The sequence below is a fragment of the Canis lupus genome, chromosome 2 (genome assembly GCF_048164855.1).
Source record: "Canis lupus baileyi chromosome 2, mCanLup2.hap1, whole genome shotgun sequence".
In the NCBI taxonomy this organism is placed as follows: Eukaryota; Metazoa; Chordata; class Mammalia; order Carnivora; family Canidae; genus Canis; species Canis lupus.
Window position 1 is genome coordinate 86,095,116 of NC_132839.1, and position 15,319 is coordinate 86,110,434.

The window sequence follows — 15,319 nt, forward strand, 5'->3', positions numbered from 1 at the left end:
TATTGGAAAATCTGCACAGAAGGAAAAAACCTGTGCACTTCTAAGAGCATGGATTCTGAGACAAAACCGCCTGAGTTGGAGTCCCAGCTCCACCTCTTATTATTCAATCTTCTCTAGAGCTCAGTTTTTTCATCTGTTGAATGGAGGTAACAGAACCCATTTCATTGATGGTTATGGACTTAAATGAGATGACTCCTGGAATGGTTTGCTTAGCACATCCCTTGGCGTATTCTGTGTTCCATCAGCATTAGCTACCACTTTGGCACCTGTGCCTCCATTTCCCCATCTGTAAGGTGGGGATAATAGGATTAAAAGAATCTCTCTTTCTAGGCAGCTAGCTAGCTGAATGAGATATAGACCCATTGACAGCAGTGTGGTTGGTGTCCTGCTGCTCGTGTGAAAACGGTTACTGTTGTTGCACGGATTCCAAACGCTTTCCTTAACACTGGAAGGGCAGCATGTGAAAGAGCCTAGGACCCGAGCTTGAACATCACACGTCTGGCTCTCCTGCTTATTAGCTGTGTCCTTCGGCGAGTTATTTTACTTCTATGCCTCGGACTTTTCGTCTGTAGATTGGGACCCATAATTCAATCTCCTCAGTGGGGTTGCTGGGAAAACGAATTGAGACAGCTCTCTGTAAAGGGCTTAGCAGGCGTCCGGCATAGATTCAGTGTTCAATAAATGTTTGCTAATGTTTTCAGATGCTTTCTTGTAACTGGGCAGATTGGAACTGGGCAGAGGGTTCCAGGAAGAATGTGATTTGGGAAGCAGTGCTTTGCTGGAGATAATTGAAAGGCAGCCGTCTTGCTGTTTGCAGATGTGGTCACCCTCCTGGGCTTTCTCTACGCCTCCAGTGGAGAAAACACAGGCATTGTGAAGAAGTTCCTGAGGTTTCACAACCGAGAGCTGGAGGCCACCCGACGCCAGCGGATAGATTATCCAGTGTAAGAATGGGCAGGTGATGGGGGCTGGTGGGGCAGTACTGTGTTTCTCTGAAGACCAGGGCAGGCTAGTGGAATCCCGTAGGAAGACACGCCTTGGTAGCACGTTTCAGAAAAATGTGGAGATCCACACGGCTTAGACAGAACTTGTGGCCCAAAGTATTCCTGAATTATTCTTGCAATTAGCAATCCTCAGCATGCCTCGGACTTTCCTCTGTCGGTCCCAGGAACGACACGAGCAGGGGACCAAGGTGTGGGATCCTGAGGCCTCGCAAGCTTTCGGGTGCAGCCAGCCACAGCCAGCGCACATTGCTGCCTTCGCTTTGCTTTTTCTGTCTTGAAAGATTGGATGAGCTGCTTGAAATCTCACAACTTCTGATCTCCTCCATTGATTTCAGCAAAACCCAGATATATTTTTTTCCTTCTGCTGAATTGAAGATGCTGAAAACAGTTCCTGGTTCACCTCAGACCGGATGGATTTAGCAGAGTGATTTAATTCTTCCCATGCTGCTGGCTGTAGAAAGATCTTGAGTCACTTTACTGAGCGTATGTTCTTGCTAAGCTTCCTTGTAATAACTTATCTTCATGAGCTTGCTCAGCTGGGTGGGTCAGGAGGGAGCTGTGTGGCACCATCTGTTTGCATATCTTACCACTGATTCTGAGGCCAGATTACAAAGCCCAGAAAATTCTAAAGGACTTGTTTGGACCTATCCCCAAAGAACCCGGGGCCACGGCCACTTTAACCCAAACTGTGAATTGCTTACTGGGGTAACGGCCAGAACTCTGTACATTTGTTTTGACCTTGATTCCTGTTTCACCTGCAAAATGCAATTACTCCCAGCGCCTCATCTTTGAACTGCTGGTCACTAACATAATGTGTGGCATCAAGCAAGGGTTCAGCAAATATTTGCTGAGTGATGGATGGATCACACATCTTGGCTAAATGTGTCCTAGTTAAGTTGACTACTGTTATTTTATTCTCACGCCACAAATCACAGATGTACAATACTTTTTTCAACTAAAATAGCCCCGTTCCAGAAATGGAACAATTAGATTAGTTGTTTCCATATGGGTCAGCCAAACTGTGATCCTGACAACCTAATGTATGCATTAAAATAGTATCTATGTGTCCCAATTAACATATAACGATGCCATTCGCAGATTATGACATTTTTGTACCTTAAGGCTTTCATCTTGGAAGGAAACAAAAATTGCTCAAAAGCCCTCATTATGTTTTTTTCTTTTAATCATCGAAATTAGAATAGCTTCTTATCAAACCACCTCTTATTTAAATCCAGATTTTTATTTTATGTCTGGCTTTCCAACCCTTTATCAAGAATTCAGATGGCAGGCATGTGAGATTGTCAAAGAGGCACAGACCCAGAGTTTTCGGTGCAAGGGACACTATCTGCTAGTTGTATACAATGATTCTTAACTCCTGTCTGTTGCAGTTACTATAACTACCTCCTTTGTCTCAAAAATCAAGCTTTGCAAGCTGATCTCCCATGATGAACATGAAGGCAAATTCATCCCTTCATTGGAAAGAAAGCAATTTACTTGGTCATTGTTAGCTATAATTACCTGTTCTTGGATGATATCAATCTGCAGATTTTTTTTTTTTCTCCTCACTCTTGTAGGTTTACAGTTTCATTGTGGCTTTACTTACTCCATTATTGCAAGGCCAATCTCTGCGGGATTCTCTACTTTGTTGATTCTAATGAGATGTACGGCACGCCGTCTGTATTTCTCACTGAAGAGGGTGAGTATAAAACAGAACCTTTAAAATAATACTGTAGTTTTCTTGTGCTCTATTGGCAGTTATGTCTGGAATTAAGGAAGATGCTGTCAACGTGGTAGTTGTTCAGCGAAAGCGATGATTTTCAAATGCGGCCTCATGTGAACCTTTTCTTTCTTTTTCTTTTTCTTTTTCTTTTTCTTTTTCTTTTTCTTTTTCTTTTTCTTTTTCTTTTTCTTTTTCTTTTTCTTTTTCTTTTTCTTTTTCTTTTTTTTTCCTGGAAGCGTAAAACACATGTCTTCTTTACGAAGGAATCCACTTGTGTGTTCTTTTGCTTGCTTTGTCTTTGTTTATAGGAAGATGACACGTGTTCTAGCCATAGCGCTCCTTTGGACAATTGTCGAAACAGGAGCAACCACTTCGTGCACTTTCTAAGGAATTTTTTTTTTTCTCTCGTGTTCACGAGCTTTCATTTTCCTTGTAGGCCACTTGCATATTCAGATGCATCTTGTCAAAGGAGAAGACCTTGCTGTGAAAACGAAATTCACCATGCCTTTGAAGGAGTGGTTTCGACTGGATATCTCTTTTAACGGAGGCCAGGTATCTGTGCGCACGCCCCGCGAATCACTTCGTGTTAAGCCTTGCCATAAACTCAGGAAGCAGGGATGTCTGCAAGAGCACATTTGTGGCGAATGATAAACTCTTTACAACTCTACACTTTTTCAATCAAACTTTTATAGATGGAAGTTTAAATCATAAGAATCCTATCCCATTTAATTAACTTTTAAAGTGCTTCTTTCGACCATATTGTGAATGAGTAAATAATATAGCCAGCTCTATGTCCACAATTATCTGGATGATATCAGCAATTCAGTATTCCCCCACCCCCACCCCCCGAGGGAGATAGGCTTTGTGGAAATAAATGTTAAAGCAGCATCGGTCATGTTTATGCAGTGTTATCAGATCTACGACTTTTTTTTTTTTTTTTCAGGAAATTTATTGGTTAGCTCAGCCAAGAAATGGTTTGACTGTTTTTGGCAGTTACACAATTGCTGACGTTTGGCATTAAACAGACAAATAATAACCAACAAACCTAAGTGATGGCAGGACAGAGGGGCTTTATCTACTTTGTACTATAAAAACAGTGTACATAACTGTTTCAAACTCTCATAACACAGATTTTATGGATTGTGGCAAATCTGTTGTTATAATTGAAGACTATTCCATTTCTCAATATACTTGATGCCGATGTGCTACTTTTTCCCCTCGTTTTACTTCCTCATCAGCTTTTCTTATTGATTTGTGATTTTCCGGTAACAAAAGTGGAAGAGACGTTTTGTTTGTCTTGTGTATTAGGTAATACACAGACTTCCCTTGGTGCTTAAGTTTATCACATTTCCTTTTTCCTGGAGAGACAAGAAATCAGGTCAACCCTTGTTGTCTTCCTAAGAAGAGTCTGTGAAAGGTTAGCTGGGATTTTTTTGTATGTTTGTTGGTTTCCTTAACAATGTGAAGCGACACAGCTGTGGTCTGTGGTCCAGCTTCCCATTTATGTAAGGATTATGATGGCATTATAGCTTGGTTGCTGCTTGCTCCTAAGAAGGTCAGATTGGTTCTATGTGTCTCTTAAACGGGTATGAAATCATCAGAGCAAATCACAGATCTTATTTTGTGCCCTATGGATGCAAGGCTCTTTGCTCACGGAGCTTATCGACTATTTATGGGAGAAGCATTAGGCAGGTGAAGGGATGTCATAAGGAGAGCTTAATTACCAAATGACTCATATTGACTCAGGGAAGAGAGGTGGCATTTCACGCTGGGACACTCGGGGAAGGTATCATAGAGAAGGTTCCTACAGATTGGATGGAATGGAGAGAGAGGAAAGGAGGCAACATTTTAGTACATCGTTGGAGGTTAGCAGCAGATAAACCAGTTTGGAGTAGAAATTTGCAGACTGTAGAAAACTAACAGAAGAAAAAAAATTGTCTTTAGGGCTAGAATGTGGACAATCTTGAATATCAAGGAATCTGGATTTCTATTTGCAAGGCAGCACTAGTGTCATGGAAGATTTTCGAGCAGGAGAAGAGTAGATCAGAGTAGTCCTTTAATTAAAGAGATGAATTTAATTTAGCAGAGTACGTGATGGGGTAAAGATTAGAAAGACCAGATGGGGTAGAGAGAAAAAAGAAGTAGGGTTGGGTTTTTTTTTTTCTTTTTCTTTTGGTAGATTTATGCCTTTGGTCCTACTTTCCTTCCATCCTATCTGGTCTCCCTAATATCTATAGGTCCCCCAAACAGCATTATGGTTTTTCCATATAACATCCACCCCTGTGTTGGGACTGTCATACTCATTGCTTTGACTAAATGGACAAGTGACTTCAAGCCAGTGGCTGGTTTAGAGAAACAATAGATCTGAGTCATTTTCTTCTCTGAACCAACGTGTTGCATATGGATGAATTGGGTTGGGTTTTATGCATTAGTTTGTCTCTCATCGACACAGTGTCGTAGCCACACCTTTGAGACCCTGCTTAGGCCAGCACATGTTCCCTAAACCCTTGCTCGGTGCTAGCACCGGGGGAGTAGAAGGAGCCCCTTAGCTCCAGGGTAGTCCAAGGCACGAGAAGAACACGGGACAGCTAACAACATTCTCGACAAAAACATTGTCACTGTTGAAATGCCAGTGACGATTCTCCGTGCTTAGGGAAAGGGAGTGGGGAACAGCAGCACGCGAAGAACGCTCAGCGCCAACTTATTTCTCCCCTAAGGCTCTCGTGGGATCAGAGTAAAATTTCATAAACTCCTTGTAGTATGTTACACATTTCCTCATCTTTCTACGCAACACACTTTTGAGCACAAGTACACCAAACGAAGCTTTGGCTGGTAGCCTGGAAGCATCTGAACCCCACTGGGGGAAAGTGGGTGATGGATATTGTTACCATGTGTAGTCATTTGGAGAAATTAAATTTCTTTAAATCTTAAAACGTACACTGGGCTAGTAAAGTGCTCCTTTTATTTCTGCAGAAATGGACCAGGGGAGGGACCACACAACCCATTTTATGAGTAATTTATACCCAGGACTGTATTTATGATGTGAGGTGTTGGGGCATAACTGATCTTGTATATTTCTCCCAACACAGATCGTAGTAACCATCAGCATTGGACAGGACTTGGAAAGCTACCACAATCAGACCATTAGGTAAGTGTGATATTTTCTTTTTACGCAACATGTTGTTGGATAAGGATTAAGAAATCTTCATACATTAGCCTTCAACCCTCATGTTATTCCCACACTTCCTTATTCAGCTTTTCTGAACATGGACTGTGTCTGGTCTGCCCTAGAGCCAGTGTTTGCACTTTTTTTTTTTTTTTTTTTAACATCTGCAAATTCCTCTCCCTTCCCCCCACAACATTTTTTTCTAAGCAAGAGAAACTATTTCTCTCTCCAGATCCCATTGTAAATTCTTCCCTTCGTGGCACCTTATAATTCATTTTCTTTGAAAATTATCTTCTGTGAGGGATTCTGAAAGATAAATCAAAGTATTAATGTTGCTTATTGAGAATGGTTGGTAGCTTTGGCCTAGGATAAAGCATAAAAGCAGACAGTCCTCATATTTATGTTTATAATCTAAATTTGAAATGCATGCAACTATTGATATTGGTGTAACTTTTCATCCTCGTGTAACCATTCTCCACAAGAGTTACGGAAGCTGAGAATTAGGTCTTTTGCCTTGCATTTCATAATTTTTTAATTTCCTTCTGCATCCCTGTCTAATAGCGGGGTTTCTAGTGGCAGAACCATGGGGCAGCCTGCTTTGGGAACCCAAGATACCTCAACATGCCTAGACTATATATATATATATCTACAATCAAATGCTTAAAAATAAGTGTAAAAAACAGAAACACAAATTACCAGCTTTGCATGTATAATTTATGTATGCATGTATAATACCCATGTACCAGCTTTGTCTGTACAATTTAAAAAATGTATTAGGCACTTTGGCTAAAGGAGGGGGTCATCTCGTTCCTCCCCGCTGTAGTTACTCTACTACAGCGAGCAGGAAACTGTCTCTCTGAACAGGCCCGATCCCTCAGACTCCTCACATAATCCACATTTTCTTGGAAACCAATTATTGAAGAAATGAAAACAAAGAGAGAGACGCAGGAATGGAGGGGGGCAGGGCACACATCCTACTTTTTCCCCCCTGTCATTCCAGTTTATATTTATGTCAAACTGCTTGCTTTCGGGCTCTGGGCAGGTAGAACAATTCTTATTTTCATGGCCGGATTAAAGGATTACAGTTATAAGGAAAGGCTAAAGAGGTGTTATTCCTTAGCCTGCAAGAAGGTCAGGGGCGACTTGACAGCTGTATTGGAGCAGAGAGGCTGAGGCCTGAAAACAGAGGGGAGGAAGGCTGAAAGGGTACCAGGAGGACTTAGACCAGTCAGAAAGAGTTCAACGGGCATGAGTTTTGTTGTAGAAGAGAGTTCAAGAAGGAGAGAGGCCTGGCAGTTTTTTTTGGAGAAACAGATGCTATGTGGCTCCTTTGGGAGCGTCTGCTGGTCTCCCGCTCTGCATGGTGGGCCCCAGAAATCGAGGGTTTAAATTTTGGGATGTGAAATCTGAAATAATACCTCCTCCTTTCCTTCCTGACCCCCACGCCCGACCCCAGGACGTTTTTGACAGAAGATTGATTTCATAGGCTCTTTTTCATTCTTGACATAAGGGCTTCCTTTCATCATACATCCCAGAGACCTAGGTGCTGAATTATAGTTGGAGCGATCACAGGGTGATCCAGGGCTGGGACCAGCACGCGGGGACAGAGACATACGCCTTCCACATAAGATTTAAGGAGGTTCCAGAAAACTCCATAATTGTATTAGTTTGCTAGAGTTACTGGAACACAGCACCACGAGCTGAGTGGCTTAAACAACTGAAAATTGTTGTCTTACGTTTCTAGAAGCTAGGGGCCCAAGATTAAGTGTCGGCAGGGCCGTGCTCTCTCTGAAGGGTCTGGGAAAAGAGCTGTTCTGGGTTCTGAGCCTTCCAGGCCTGTCTCCAGCTTCTGACAGCTCCTGGGGCTGTGGTGGCAGGTGTCCCAATCTTCACAGGACATTTTCCCTGTGACTGCATGCATGTGTGCGGGTCTTTCATATTTCCGCATTGGGTAAGAACACCAGCCATATCGGACTAAGGGCCCATTCTGCTCTTATGGCCTCATCTCAACTCATTACACCTGCCATGACCTTATTTCCAAATAAGGGCACATTCTGAGAGCCTGGGGTTCAGACTTCAACCTGCAAATCTGAGGTAGGAGGGTGGGGGGAAATGACACAATTTAACTCATAACAGTAATCATGACAAATAACATCTAACATAATATTGTAAGAAACAAAAATTAATGTAAGGAATAGACAATGAACAAAAAATAAAGGTATTCCGTAAATACAGAATCCGTGTGATCATATCAGATTCCGGAGAGGAGGATGGATTATCAGGTACAGACCAACTCAACATTCTGCTTAAAACATTGAAATGATCTCTTACGTGGTAATAGGGGCAGTCCCGGACCCAGGAGTACCCCTTGCCACCTCCTCAGCTGTCCTGCCTGTACTCCTGGGACCTTCCCCATCAATAGAAGAACTGGATTTAATGTCTGGCCTACCTGGGATTCCTGTGGTTAGATATTTGGAATCTCATCCATCAGAGAGATTTCCGAGTGGGCCAAGCCAGTGAACTAAACATCAGATATTTCAGATGGTTATAGGCTTTCCATCATAGCGCTCCTTTTCATTCCTTGTTGTCGTGTAAACATAATGATAGCTGCCGTCCCACAAAGGTGGTATAGAAAGATCAGTAATTAAGTGCTCAGGAGTGCAGCGCTACACACAAATGAAAGGCTGTCAGTGACAGTGGGTGACAGGTAACAACTTCAGGCCTGTATAGGGTTTATCCTTCCTTCATTCATCCAATATATGCTCATTCACCCAACCTGACACAGTGCCAGACTCTGGGAATAAAATGATGAACAAAAAGAATACAGGCAATCCCTACCTGCATGGAGTTCAAAAAGACAAAAACAAAGCAAAACCAAACAAACAAAAAAACCCCAAAAACCCTAGTGGGGGGAGGCAGATCTTAAATAAATTCACAAATACATTTAAAATTGCATATCATGGTGAATTCTGGGAAGGAACTGAATAGAATAATAGCTTCAGAGGATACCAAAGGGATCAGAATTTTCAGCAGGTTCCAGAGAAATGACATTTGAGATGGTGATTACTCTAAGGGGGCAGAGGGACAGCTAATTTGAAGCTCTATGTTCCCCTACTAAGGAATGCTCAAGCTGGAGCTGTTTTCTAATCCTGAGTGAGGTTTATTAACGCCGGAGATTCTTTTGGGCTGCCCGCGCTCTGCAGTAATAAACCAAGGCAGTCTCCTATGTCCAGATAAGAGTAAAGAGAGTTTGCCAGTGTGTCTGAGGTTTCCAGAAGGGATGGCCTGGGCCTTGGAACCGTGTTGCTCAGCTTTATGTCAGTGAAATTGATGACCATCAAATGGTGCACACACAGTGCAAGGAAGCACTTGCAATCTTTGTGCAGCCACGGAGGATTTTAGAGGAGAAAAATGTACAGGCGCTGATGTGGATGGAAACCAGGCTAGGGAGATTTCCTATTTAGCTCTTCCTTTGGGGTTCCCAGACCCAATTCCAAGATGGGGGAGGCTTCCCGCCTACCACCGCCAAGCAATTCTCAGACACCAGCAGGGTGTCCGAGAATTCAATGCAACTCCAACACGGTCTACCCAGAGATAGCATCAGACGGCCACAGAGTCAGTCCTACTAGACTGCCCCCTCCCCAACTTCAGATACCAGTTCCAAGCCCATGCAGTAGATTGGAGGTTCCAATGACCTCCTCCTTAGGTTCTTTTTAGTTGCAAGATCAGCTCCCAGGACTCAGGGAAGTACTTACTTATATTTACCCATTTATTAAAGGATCTGATATAGGATACTAATCAACAGCTAGGTGAAGAGATGCATAGGGCAATGGCTAGGAAAAAGGCACAGAGCTTCCACGCCCTCTCCAGGTGTGCCAATTTCCTCAGCCTCCATGTGCTCACGAACCTTGAGGCTCTCACCCAGGCCTTTAGGGTTTTTACCGAGGCATCATTACATAGCCATGGTTGACTAAGACATTGGCCATTGGCTGGTTCAACTTGCAGCCCTTCTCCCCTCCCTGGAGGTTAGGGGGTAGAACTAAAAATTTCAATCCTCTAATCATATGGTTGGTCCAGCTGGGAACCAGCCTCTGCCTTTGAGTGGAATCACCTTCACTGATATAACAACAAGCATCTTTACCACCTTCAACACTTAGGAGATCCCAAGGGTTTGAGGAGCATTGTGAGCCAGCAACTGTGGACAAAGATCAAATGTATATTTCTCTTTTAAAAAAATTTATTTTTTTATTTTAGAGAGAGAGAGTGAGGGGGAGGAAGGGAGGGAGAGAAAGAATCTGAAGCAGTGCAGAGCCCAATGCTGGGGCTCAATCTCTTAACCCTGAGATCACGACCTGAGCTGAAATCAAGAGTCAGACGCTTTAACCGACTGAGCCACCCAGGTGCCCTCAAATATATATTTCTTATAAACCACAAGGTTGCAATTGTATTATGATAGTGATAAAAAAATTACAATCCCATATCATAGGGACCAAGTAATTTATGGATCAGTTGAAAAATTCAGTTAAAGCAAAGATCCATGTAAAAAGATACTTACCATAAACATTTTATTTTAATGAAAAAAACCTAGAAACATACATTCATCCACCAATCTTTCCAGATAGGGCCTTTGTTATGATTCTACCTATAGAAGTTCCCTGTGGACTTTCTTGCATAAAAGGCACCCAATTTCTGTTTCTTACAAATGGAAAGAAAACAAAGACACTTGTGAAGCTGTCAGAGCCAAAATACATCTAGATTGCTTCCATTTTCTTCTAGTCTTCTACAGTTGTCCTAATTCCACACTTTTTGAGTAACTGTTCTTTTCTGAATCTACCGAAAATAGTCAACCTAATTGTTATAGAATGGACAAGTCTTTCTTTCCAGTCCACATTTTATTGAATAACATAATAGTAAATTTTATAATTTTAATGACCATACAATTGGCACTGTCAGGTTTGGGAACAGACACTTCTGATTCTCACTGGGCATGTGATCCTACTAAGATGGCAGTAAAAGTCCGGCCGTGGACTAGGTTAATAATAATAACCGTAGTTAACTGTTATGGTGCTTAATTACCATGTGCCAGGTGCAGTTCTAAAGGCTCTGTTCAAAAATTAGTTTATTTAATCCTTCCAACAGCCCAGTAGTTCTGGGCTACTGGTACTGTTACCTTCTCTACTTAAGCAGTGTGAAGACTAAGGCTGCAGAGAGTGGGCTCCAGCCGCCGAGCATCCAGCACGTAGCAGGGATAGCCAGCAGGTGTGCTGGTGAGTTGGTTGAGCCGAGTTCCCTTAAGAGAGCTTCTATTGTAGAAGCATTGCTTTGTATCCTTCAAGTACCAGGTACTGCATCGTGAGGGTGGCTGGAATGTTAAATCTTTCCATGGTCTTGAAAAACAAAATCAATTCATAGCTCTCAGAGATAATAACTTCGTGGTCCTAGAGGAAAATAAAGGGAAGGACCATCATCTTCTCACGGCCCTTCAAGCCTAAGATTCTGAAAGGAAAAAAAAAAAAAATCCAGAGAAGAAGCACTTCTTTTCCATTTTAGCCACATTCTTGTAAAGCCAATTTCTGAGCATTCACTTTTGCTGCCGTCTGTGGATGTGTTCTCCCTTTTGTCTTCCTCTCCAGCCAGGTGCACCTGCTAGGGTTCGGGTTCCTTGGTAACAGTCAGTACAGCCTCTCTTTGGGGCTAACCCCAGGTTGCTTGGCTTCTCTGATCCAACGGCTGGTATCTTGCTCCATCCCTGTTGGCGTCACCCTGGCCCATTGCTCTCGCGGCTCGCCGGGCTCCTGGCGGCTTGCCTGACATTTTGTTTTCTTTCCATCTGCTTCCATCTGCCCTCTGCCTTCCCTGGCGCTTCCTCTTTGCTTGGCTTCTCACTTGATATCTGTCTTGACCCCCTCCCCCCAACCTGCTGTCCACATATGATGGCACCTTGTTCACCTATCCTATTTTAGTTTTTAAATGGGTAATAAAGGCACATGTTTAAAAAGAATCAAAACTATATGAAAAAATATACAGTTAGGTGTCTTGCTTCTACCTCCGCCCCCATCCACTCCATCCCCTACCCTCATGCCCTGGAGAAATACTATTATTAGTTTCTTGCAGTGTATACTTAGACTTTTTAAAATGCAAATACCAAAAGAAAATCCATTCTCCTCTTTCTTGGATAAAAAGTATGTATTCTTTGTTCCACACTTTTGTTCTACTTTTTTTTCACCTAATATATTAAAGATCTCTCCAGGTCAGTACACAGAGCCTTCTGTTCCTTTTTTTAAGCTATATACGAGGAAAAGGCTCACATTTAGGATCCACTGGATGGCTGTGGGCCAGACACCTGGGGTTTTCCAGGCTTTGGTGAATATAAACAATGCAGCAAGGAACAACTTTGTGCATTTTATTCATGCTGGCCCATTGTCCCCCTTCGTTTCCCTTCCTGTTTCTTCAAGTCTTTCAGGACGAGGCGGACTTCCAGCATATCACCTGTGCTGACCTCTCGCTTTCAGCCTCTTCCTCCTCACTCTGAATTTTCTCTTGGTTCTTATCTAATAGGATATGTTGTTAGTTTTCCTTCACAACCACCTTCTATCCATTCAACAAGATGTTTTTTTTTTTTCCTTTTCGAGCAAAACATTTCCAAGTAAGACTAGAGATTCCAAAAAATTCTAATTCCAAACAATTTTACCAATATCGAAAGCCGCCAGGTACTGAGTATTTATGGTGGGCCAGGCACTCTTCTGGGCATATACCATTACATTTCATCTTAGTCCTCCTAAGAATATAATTATTTTTTTTAAAGATTTTATTTATTTATTCATGAGAGACACAGAGGGAGAGGGAGAGGCACAGGCAGAGGGAGAAGCAGGCTTCCTGCAGGAAATCCGATGTGGGACTTGATCCCAGGACCCCGGGATCACACCCTGAGCCCAAGGCAGAAGCTCGACCACTGAGCCACCTAGGCATCCAAGAATCTAATTATTAAAGAACTGATTTATGAATGAGAAAACTCAGTCTCAGAGAAGGTAAGGGACAGGTCCAAGGTCACACAGCTGGTAAATAGCAGAGTTGGGATCCTAGCCTAAGTGTGTCTGACCCCACCATGGTCTTATCCACTAGAACTCAGCGTGAAAGGCAAGAAGAAATTTAGGGGTGTAAGTCAGGGACAGTCAATGAAAGAGTCTCTTTTTTGAAGATCTGGTTCAGACCAAGAACCTTCTTAATTCTTTGTTCTTCTGTAGCTTCAGGGAGGATTTCTATTATAATGACACTGCTGGATACTTCATTATTGGAGGGAGCAGGTATGTGGCCGGCATTGAAGGGTTTTTTGGACCTCTGAAGTACTATCGTCTCCACACTCTGCACCCCACACAGGTGAGCCCTGGGCATCGAGAAGTTTCTGTGTGTTCATGCACGATGGGTGTGTGCCTCGGGGACGTGGAACCTCATGTAAACAAAAGATTTACCCAAGCCGGACCTCGCATTGGCTCTGTCATCAAACATAATTAATATGGAGGCTTTTCCCCCAGCAAACTCGATAATAGATTTCTGTTAAGGTTTGGTTCATTTAGTACTCATAAAATGGAAACCATTTACTTCCTCTGTTTTAATAACTACTAGCTTAATTATAGAGTAGATTTTTATCAGGCTGTTGCCTATCCAGTGATTAAGCTAATGAAAGGAGAGAATCTTACTTATTTGGTAGAGCTTCTTTTATGTGCTATTATTTAAAGTATCAGAAGAGGAGATGCTCTAACAAATTAAAATCTTGGTCCCGTTTGCTGCTCTCTTCAGAAACGCAGGCCCTGGGCTCCCACTGGGGTGGGTTGGCTGTACTAGGGATTGTGGAGGACTCAATCTACTGTATCGTGACCCTGCATCAAAAAAAAACCCACCCACAGATGGGATTGTCCAGCTCTGCAGGCCTGCTCCCTCGGGGCTGGTGCAGGGAGACGGGGATTCCCACCATTACAGAGGTGTCTTTTTCCACCTTGGTAAAGAGATCACCAGACACCTGAACAAGGAACGTCAATGCATCCTGTGACCCTGTGGGATTTGTTCTGGGAAAAGCGGGAGTCATTAGGCAAAGTAAAGGAAGAAAAACGCAGAGCCCTCTACCCATGGGTGCATCTCAAAGGCCCTATGGAGAGACCTTTATGAAGAGGAAAACAAATAAATTAATTTATTCATTTCACGGCAAACACTTCTAGAGCACCTGCTATCTGCCAGGCCCTGTGCTGGTGCTGAGGCATCCAAGATAATTAACATGGAAGCTCTCAAACTTTTTTCTGAAGGTGGTTCACATAAGAAATCTATGTAATAATAAAAAAAGAAAGAAAAGAAGAAATCCGTGTAATATCATGAACATACATATACATACACACATAGACACGTATACGTATAAAATACAAAACTGAAACAATGATCTTACAAAGAACACATACCCTTCCCATGTTAAATGCACTCTGCTATTTTGTGTTCTACTTTATATATATTTTAAAAATCACTGCTGGTTACAACCTGCTGAAATCATTTCATGACCCCCTAATGGGTCACAACCTGCATTTTGAAAACCAATGAGTTGAGATAAGGCCTGTTTCCGAGAAGCTCCCCGTCTGGGTCTTAAACACCTCGGTCATGAAAGAATGCGGTACATGCTTTAATTCACACTCGAGCCCAGGGTTTGGGGTCTGTGGGCACATCTGCATCCGCACACACCTGAGGGTGGGTTGTTAGCAAAGCTGCCCCGTATCATGACCTTGGACCTGACTCTTGGAGGCTGAGTAGGAGCCTGACAAACAGACGAAAGTGGGAGGAGGGTTCCCAGGGAGGGGCACAGCGCGGGGAGACTTGGCATCGCTTGGGAACTGAAGGAGAGATGAATGTGTCTAGGAACAGCATGCAGTGAGGGGAAAGAAGAGGGTGGAGGCCTGGTCTCTGGGAAATCCTGACATTTAAGAAGCTCTGCAGAGGAGAGGGTGCCACGGAAAGCAGCTAGAGGGAAGCAGACAGAGCTGGTGCATACCCTCCCTTTGCTAATCCGGAGTGGATGATCCGTGTGCAAGCAAGCCATCTGGTGATACCAATGGGGGAAGGACATTAACCCCAACGCAGCCTCATCGGTATCGATGGGAGCTTGGTGACAATTGTTGCTCAGTCGATTTTCTTGCCTTCTTGTAGATTTTTAATCCCCTCCTTGAGAAGCAACTTGCTGAACAGATCAAATCATATTACGAAAGGTGTGCTCAGGTCCAAGAAATAGTGTCCATGTACACGTCCACGGTACAGCAAGGGGGCGGAAGACAAGAAGCATGTAAGTACTGAGCTTCCGGAGAGCAATTTCTAGCTCTGTGTATTTGTGTCAGTACGTTTGGCTTCTTTCTACCATGGTCAAGATGGAATATATATGACTTGAGCAGTGGGAAC

The 15,319-nt window shown here is 43.1% G+C and overlaps 1 protein-coding gene across 6 annotated transcripts in view; it reads left to right on the forward strand.

Moving 5' to 3' along the window:
- Positions 1-15,319, forward strand: part of SEL1L3 (SEL1L family member 3) — a 100,953-nt gene that overhangs the window by 24,604 nt on the left and 61,030 nt on the right. For 4 of the 6 annotated variants that reach the window (XR_012022576.1, XM_072808716.1, XM_072808674.1 and 1 more), the window contains exons 3-8: positions 800-944; positions 2,579-2,700; positions 3,161-3,276; positions 5,814-5,872; positions 13,135-13,267; positions 15,074-15,206. Coding sequence is in view for 5 of the 6 variants with exons in the window: in XM_072808716.1 (XP_072664817.1) it covers positions 800-944; positions 2,579-2,700; positions 3,161-3,276; positions 5,814-5,872; positions 13,135-13,267; positions 15,074-15,206 (708 nt within the window). In the remaining variant the exon portion in view is untranslated. The remainder of the gene's footprint in view (positions 1-799; positions 945-2,578; positions 2,701-3,160; positions 3,277-5,813; positions 5,873-13,134; positions 13,268-15,073; positions 15,207-15,319) is intronic. The other 2 variants (XM_072808682.1, XM_072808702.1) reach the window with 1 other exon arrangement.